Genomic DNA, 7,648 nt, shown 5'->3' with positions numbered 1-7,648 from the left:
GGGGTTTTAGAGGGAGAGGGAGGAACAGGGAGAGCAGAGGCACATGGCTTTACATTTGGCTTTTTTTCCATTTCCTTTTGTTTGAGCAATGCTGTTCGAATTTGCAAACTCCAGAACACAAATTTAGCTGAGGGTAATTTGCCAGATTGTCCTAAGGTTATCAATTCATTCCCAACTTTATCCCAGAATTGAATATTGTGGATTTCTTCAGGGGAAATGTTTGGGAACTGCAGAAAAAGCCATCTTATAAACTGTTTCAATTTTCCTTTAGAGAATTTCACATTACTCTTGATTAAAATGCTAACAATATCATAATACACTCCCCTTTGTACAATGCTAAGTTTGGAACCCATGTTAAAAAGCAAAGTACTTAATCCCGCCTGACCAAAAACAAAGCTAAAATCAGCTACCAATTTCTAAAAAAAACCACAGATAGAAAGCGATAACGAGCAGACAAAAGCTTCACAATGCAGCTGTATATACTGCTTTTAAAATTCTCGGGCAGCAGCAGCAGGGAGCTGGGACACGCCCTGCCGAGCCGAGGCAGAAACAAAGCCTCCCCCGCGGTGGAATGCAGCAGCCACTCCCGCGGAGCAGAGACAGCAACTACTCCACGTGGCAGCCGAAACCGGGACGCCCCCCCCCCCGCCGCCGCGTGTGCAGAGCACTCCCGACCCCCGCAGGTCCCCCGGCCACGTGGAAAGAGAGCCCCCCCCTCTCCCGCAAAGAGAAAGAGAAAGAAAATCTCCTAACACGTGTCTGAACACGCTGCTGAGCCGGGGGGGGAAGGGCAGAGAGCGATCCCGCTCCGGCGCGAATTCTAAAAAACAGTGAAACACGCAGCAGGAAAGCTAACACTAGAACGCTATGAATTCTTGTCTGTGGGGCTGCGCAGCCAAAATGCAAAGGCAAAAAGGAACAGAACTCGCGGCAGAGTCTGTTTTTGAGCTTCTGCTCTACCGAAAGCAGAGATACTCACGTGAAATGGAAGCTGTAGGCTGGGTACAGGCAGGCAGGTCTCCACCGGAAAAGGACCTCTCTCTGGGTGTAAGAGAAGCTACCCTTTTCTTCCTCTGGAAAATCTGTTCACCACAATGAAGCAGGGCTTTCCAAAGGCACCGAACAGTCCACGAAACTTTTTCTGGGAGTATTCCCAAAGTCTCTAGCTGAGGGCAATGCAACCAAAGCCCTTCCAGCTGGATGCACGGCTGGCAGAAACTTCTCTGAGGTACTGCGAGTCCGTTTTCGGGCTGCAGAGTCGAGCCACCCACAGGGACGCCAATATATTGGAATATGTATCCCAATATAACCAGTTAGATGGTGCCTAGGCCAATTCTGACCTTCGCTGCTGGGCCAGAGGCAGCACTGCGGTGTTCACCCCAGCGATACCTTGGCTGGCGGCAGAGTGCAGCGGGGCACAAGACAGGACTCCGTTTACCTCAGGGGAGAGCTTCTGGCGATGGTGAAGAAAAGAAGGGAGCGGATTCTGCTAGAAGGTAGCCAGATGTTTATTCCATGAGTACAGATACGTCTGCACTGGGCCACTGCTGGTAACAGAATGGCGCCACATGGTCTCATTCACATTTTAAGCTCAGGACAGGGGAAGGGGAGGGGACAGGTGAGTCACCAACCAGGTGAAGGGGCAGGGTCTCAAGGTACTAGGGACACCTATCACACGACGCCTTGCTGGTATGTTAGCCTGATTGACAGGGCACACTCAGCGAGGGGCGAGGGGGAAGGGAGAAGGTAAAACAGGATATTGCAACACACCACAACAAAGTTTAAAATAACTGAAGTATCCTGAAGTATTAATGAGCCCCACTGGGTGTTGTTACTGAGAAAGCCTCTCCAGGGACTAATTACAGCAGATAATTGGAGGCCATGATTGCACAAACCTCTCAGAGACTCCAAGACAAAAGCCAAACCCAAAGTCCTTTGAAAAACCTGCACAGAGGCTCCTGGCACAGAGGCAGCTCCTGGCAAGGGCAGCGCTGCAGAGACAGCTCTGGCCAGGAGCAGCTCCTGTGCACAGCCCAGCAGGGCTGGGGCACTGCCTGCAGCCACCCCAGGCACAGCACAGAGGCACAGAGGGGTTAAACTCAGCCTGGGCTGGCAGCACAGAGCAGAGCTCACTCAGAGCCCACTAGAGCAGAAATCAGCCCAGGTTTGAAACAGTCATTCCCTGGCTGTGGGAAGAGAAGCTGCAGTTCCTGCAGGGATCTCCTGGAGGTGGCACATCCCACAGTTTTGAGGACCTTTCAGGAGGACTCAGAGCTGCTCCAGGGCAGGGCTGTGGCCCTAGGGCAGGGCTGGCTTTCCCTGCTGCCCCAGCCCAAGCACAGCCCAAGGCAGCTCCTGTTGCCAGGCTCTGCTGCAGGGCTGAGCAGCCGGGGCTGCAGCCAGGGGTGCCCTGGGCTGTCCTGCAGAGCAGGGTCCTGCAGCCCAGGGCGCTGTGCTGGGGCAGGGACTCTGCTGCCTGCCAGGGACAGCTCTCAGCCAGCCCTGGCAGCTGCTCCCAGCGCTGGGGGGAAGCTCTGGGGCGAAGGAGCCACCCTGAGCAGGGCAGGGGCTGCTGCTGAGAGGGGCTGGGTGGGGCAGGGCTGCTCCCAGCTCCAGACCAGCCTGGGCACAGCTCTGGAGGACACTTTCCAAAGAAGGTAAGCCTGGGATTGCTGTAAAGATCAGGAGCTTTCCTGAGAGTGTTTTCAATTTTCTGCTTGAAGAAAGATGGGAAATTTGGGGTGATGACAAAAAGATTTTTGCTTTTTATACATTTTGATTGTATTCATAGTTCTGTAAATTACTATTGTATAGTTATAAAACTATAATCCTTACTCTAGTAAATGCTTAACTAACTCTGTTAAACTACTATTATATACTTATATAACCATAATCCCTAATTAGCTCTAGTACGTTTCCTAACCTTTCTCTTAGATTGTAGAACAATAGACATTTTAGACTGTCTAAATATATTCCTGAAATACTGTGTAGTCTTATTATCAGGAAGAGGAGACCTATAGGAACATTTTTTTAATTGACCAGAATGTGAGCAGTCACAACAAATATTTTTGCAAAGAAGCCTTTGGACCTAATCCAACAGGTTGTACCAGGGGTGTGTAACTAGAGAAAATGAATCTCCTATTGGATGTTCCTGTTAAATTTTCTTTATTAATCAACCTTAATAAATTGTGTAAATCAAGGCCCGGGTGTGTCCCATCCCCACTGGGACACCTGGAAGCTTCCAATAAATGTCTGGTTTTTACTTACTGTTCTAACACTCTTGCAAGTGGGTTTTGTTGTTTTTTTTTTTCTTTTTGGATTATAGACAACAGGGGGATGAGAGAAGCAGAACAGGAATTGTAATCCCAGATTCACAGAACATTTTGAGTTGAAAGGGACACACAGGAACATCCAAGGAGTGTTTGAACATTTACAGAGACTCCAGAACTGTAAATTAAGCTGGTCAGTCTCTCTGCTGGGAGCCTCCCAAAGGGCCCTCAGCCACTCCTCAGCTCTGGACAGCAGCAGCATCACCTTTGCAGGGCCCAGCAGGGCTCTCCTGAGCTGCCCTTGCCCAGCTGCACACAGAGCCTGCCCCAGCCAGGGCCCGGCACACAGGCAGGTTTCTGTAGGGCCCCGGCCAGGGCACACAGGCTTGGACGGGCTCTGTGAGCGCTGGCAGGGACAAGGCTCCTCTCAGGAGGGAATGTCCAGGCCCAGGGAGATGCTCAGGGATAGAAAGGGGCTGAAGAGAGCAGTGCTGGGGGCAGGATGAGGGCACTGTTGGTGTGTGGGAGGTGCTGGGCACAGCTGGGCACAGGAACACTGTCCTGAGTGCCCAGCTGTCTCTGCCCTGCCCTCTCAGGCACAGCACCACAACATCTTCTCTTGGTTCTGCCCTGCCCTGATATTGTCACTGTTATCTGCTGTTCTCAGGGAGGCTCTGGCATTTGCAGCAGCTGAGTCAGGCTCTGCCCTTGACATTCCTGCCAGGCAGGGCTGTCCATGGGAATGGGGTGTCCAAGCTTCCCTGGCACCTGTGGGGCTGTGGGCAAAGCAGTCCATGGGAAAGGGGAATGAGCTGAGCCCCCTCCCTGAGATCCCATCATGGGCACAGCCAGGGACCTCCTTGCTGTGCCCTTCCAAGCTCTGAGCTGCCCTCCTGGGTGCAAATCTGTGCCAGAGCCTCTGGGAGTTCCCTGAATGTCCCACGGGGAAGGGCAGAGCTGCCACAGCTGAGGAAATGCTGTTGGGTTTGCCAAGGGAGCTGTGAGTATCCTTGGCACAAGGGGGTGCAGAGACCTTGCCCAGAGACTTTAGAGAGGGTAAGACATTCAGGGATCCTCTGATCTGGGCAGGGTCTGGTTTATCCCAGGGTGACCCAGGGAGTGTGATTGTGCTCTGATTGCAGCCAAAGGTGCAAAGCCATGGCAGTTGGGAACAAGCCCATCCAGCCCTTCACCTTCCCTGAGCCACAGGGAATCCTTCGGCTCTCCCACCTCTCAGTGGTAAACTCTAAGTGCAGCAGAAATGCTGGGGATTTCTGACCTCAGAGAGCCAGGAATGATGTGTGTGTAGGAAAAAAATTCCTATAATAAATTCCTGCCATCCTTTAAAAGTGGGAGTGCAGATGCTACCACGCCTTTCTGCATTAGGAGTGATTCCACTGACAAATCCTGAATATCCAGCCTTGTCCCTCTGTCAAATGGCCACAAACCCAGGGCTGTGGGACAGGGATGGCTCCTCGAGAGCCCCCATGCACAGGCCTGGCTGCTCCTGGCACACTCAGCCAGCACAACTGGCTGGAGCTCAGGCAGGGACCTGGGTGAAGGTTTTCCCAGAGCAGGAACAAGGGTGGGTGAGTCCCAGTTGGACAGTCTGCAGGGAATGGATCAAGTTTGGCTCAAAGCAGCCTCTCCTGACTTGTCACTGTCCTTTCTCCATGAACAGGTCCCCATGTGCAGCCCCAGCAAATGTCCAACAGCAGCTCCATCAGCCACTTCCTCCTGCTGGCATTGGCAGACACGCGGCAGCTGCAGCTCCTGCACTTCTGCCTCTTGCTGGGCATCTCCCTGGCTGCCCTCCTGGGCAACGGCCTCATCATCAGCATTGTAGCCTGCAGCCACCACCTGCACACGCCCATGTTCTTCTTCCTGCTCAACCTGGCCCTCGCTGACCTGGGCTCCATCTGCACCACTGTCCCCAAAGCCATGCACAATTCCCTCTGGGACACCAGGAACATCTCCCACACAGGATGTGCTGCACAAGTCTTTCTGATTTTCTTTTTTTTTGCAACAGAATTTTTCCTGCTGACCATCATGAGCTATGACCGCTACGTGTCCATCTGCAAACCCCTGCACTACGGGACCCTTCTGGGCAGCAGAGCTTGTGCCCACATGGCAGCAGCTGCCTGGGCCAGTGCCTTTCTCAATGCTCTCATGCACACAGCCAATACATTTTCCCTGCCCCTGTGCCATGGCAATGACCTGGGCCAGTTCTTCTGTGAGGTGCCCCAGATCCTCAAGCTATCCTGTTCAAATTCCTACCTCAGGGAACTTGGGCTCATTGTGGTTAGTCTTTTGTTTACATTTGGTTGTTTTGTGTTCATTGTTTTCTCCTATGTGCAGATCTTCAGGGCTGTGCTGAGGATCCCCTCTGAGCAGGGACGGCACAAAGCCTTTTCCACCTGCCTCCCTCACCTGGCTGTGGTCTCCCTTTTTCTCAGCACTAGCTTTTTTGTCTACCTGAAGCCTCCCACCATCTCCTCCCCATCCTTGGATCTGGCCCTGTCAGTTCTGTACTCGGTGGTGCCTCCAGCCTTGAATCCCCTCATCTACAGCCTGAGGAACCAGGAGCTCAAGGCTGCAGTGAGGAGACTTATGACAAGATAGTTTCAGGAACATTAAACTGCTAGCCATTTTCTGCAAATCACATGGAATTAAAAAAAATGTTTGATACTTCTTGTTCGTTTCATTTCTGAGGTAATTTTTCGTACTTTTACTGTTATAATATAGTCCAAAAAGAAATGTAATTCTCTCCACCTTCCCTGTGGCTAGAGATTGTGTCAATGAGGGGCTGAGCTCTCGGTGGCTTTAAAAGAACTAAAGGATCACCCAGCAGAGTTTCCTGTAGAGATGCCCTTTTGTTGCCTTCTCTGGAGCTGCAGCAGCAATGTCTGTGTGCAGAGCTGGGGCAGATCAGTGCTGGCCCAGCAGCTGTGCCCAGCAGCAGCAGCACTTGGTGTTGCCAGTGCTGCTGCTGTGGCCCTGCCCCGCTGCCTTGGTGGCCCTGGTGTTGCTGCAGGGCCTGAGTGCTCTCGGGGCCGGGCACAGTCCTGGGTGTGGCAGTGCCGGGGCTGCAGCACGGACAGGCCATGGGCACTGCTGGGGCAGCGCTGACGCCTCAGCCCAGGGCCTGGGGGCTCTAGGCTCCTTGCCCAGGCTCTCTCAAGAACACAGCCAGGCCAATGCTCAGCACAGAAAAGCCCCGTGAGCAGCCCCAGGCTGGCCGTGGGCAGGCTGGGGGCAAACAGCATGGCTGGGGCTCTGCAAGGGCCCTGGGACAGACGAGAAGGAGCAGCAGTACAGGGGCTGATCCATCCCCAGTGCGCTGCACAGCCCAGGGCAGCGTCCCAGAGCGTCCTGATGGAGCTGCCAACAACATCCCCCCTCTGCAGCCCTGGCCTCTCCCCCAGCTCACACAGGTGCCCCATCCTTGCAGGCACAGACACAGCAGCACTGGCTCAGCAGCCCCTGTTTGCATTGCACAGAGCAGGGGGAGCACCCCCATGCTGTTGGTGTGGGGACATGAACCTGAGGGAGCACAAATGCCATCAGCCCCTGGGGCCAGCAAGGGCTGGGGGACACCAGGTAAACCACTCAGCTTTGTCCTGGCCTCTGCAGTCAGCCAGAAAGTTTGTTCCCATCAGCTGGGATTTTCCTGTGCCACTGCAGATGCTGTCGCTCAGAGCCAGGGCTGCCTTGCAGCCACCCCCAAACTGCCCTGAGCATTTCCTCTGCTTCACCTTTGCTTTCTTTTTACTTCCCAAAAGAAATTTCTTCCTATTGCCCACCCCTGTTCCGTCCCCTCCAAACAGCCCATCCCTGTTTGCCCTTTCCTCTCTGGCCCCACTCCCCATTGCAGTTCCTGACTTGGCCCCATGGGAACGTCCCTTGTGGAGCAGGATCATCCTACAATCTGCAGGAATTGCCTGCAGGCTCCTGCAGTGCCTGGTGCTGCTCCCTTGCCAGAGGCACCCCAGGCCAGGGGGGCACATCTGTGCTGCTGTGTCTGGCTCTGGGGCTCCCTGTTCTGGGCAGTGAGGAGGAGCTGCAGAGGCTCTGCAGGACTGACAGGATGGGCTTTGGGGCTGGCAGGATGTCCTGGGGTGACGTTATGATGCTTGTATATCCCCATTCATCTGTTCTGTGCCTTTAAGACTGGCTCTGAAGAGTGGAAGTTTTGTTTGGGTTTCTCTTATCAGGGACACAGAGGAAAGCGGTACATAAGGCTGTTTTCTCACTTCCAGCTTCAGCTTGCTGCTTTTGCTTGCTCTCTTTTTCTGCTCTTGCTTCTGCTCTGCTTTCTGCCTCTGCTTATTAGCTAGTTCTAGCTAAACAGTCCACATTGCTTCCTGGACTGTTTCTCC

The 7,648-nt window shown here is 53.5% G+C and overlaps 1 protein-coding gene across 1 annotated transcript; it reads left to right on the top strand.

Annotated features, from left to right (window-relative positions):
* Positions 1-4,973: 4,973 nt before the first annotated feature.
* LOC141730017 (olfactory receptor 14C36-like) lies at positions 4,974-5,891 on the top strand. The gene has a single exon (XM_074546659.1). The coding sequence runs from the start codon at positions 4,974-4,976 to the stop codon at positions 5,889-5,891; it is 918 nt and encodes a 305-aa protein (XP_074402760.1).
* The last annotated feature ends 1,757 nt before the right edge of the window (positions 5,892-7,648 follow it).

This window comes from Zonotrichia albicollis, chromosome 9, assembly GCF_047830755.1.
Source record: "Zonotrichia albicollis isolate bZonAlb1 chromosome 9, bZonAlb1.hap1, whole genome shotgun sequence".
NCBI classification, from domain to species: Eukaryota; Metazoa; Chordata; class Aves; order Passeriformes; family Passerellidae; genus Zonotrichia; species Zonotrichia albicollis.
The sequence above is the reverse complement of the archived record's forward strand: the minus strand, read 5'-3'. Positions and strand labels throughout refer to the sequence as shown.

Excerpts from the sequence above, each read along its gene's own strand:
- LOC141730017 (XM_074546659.1), top strand. The coding sequence starts at position 4,974 with ATGTCCAACAGCAGCTCCATCAGCCACTTCCTCCTGCTGGCATTGGCA.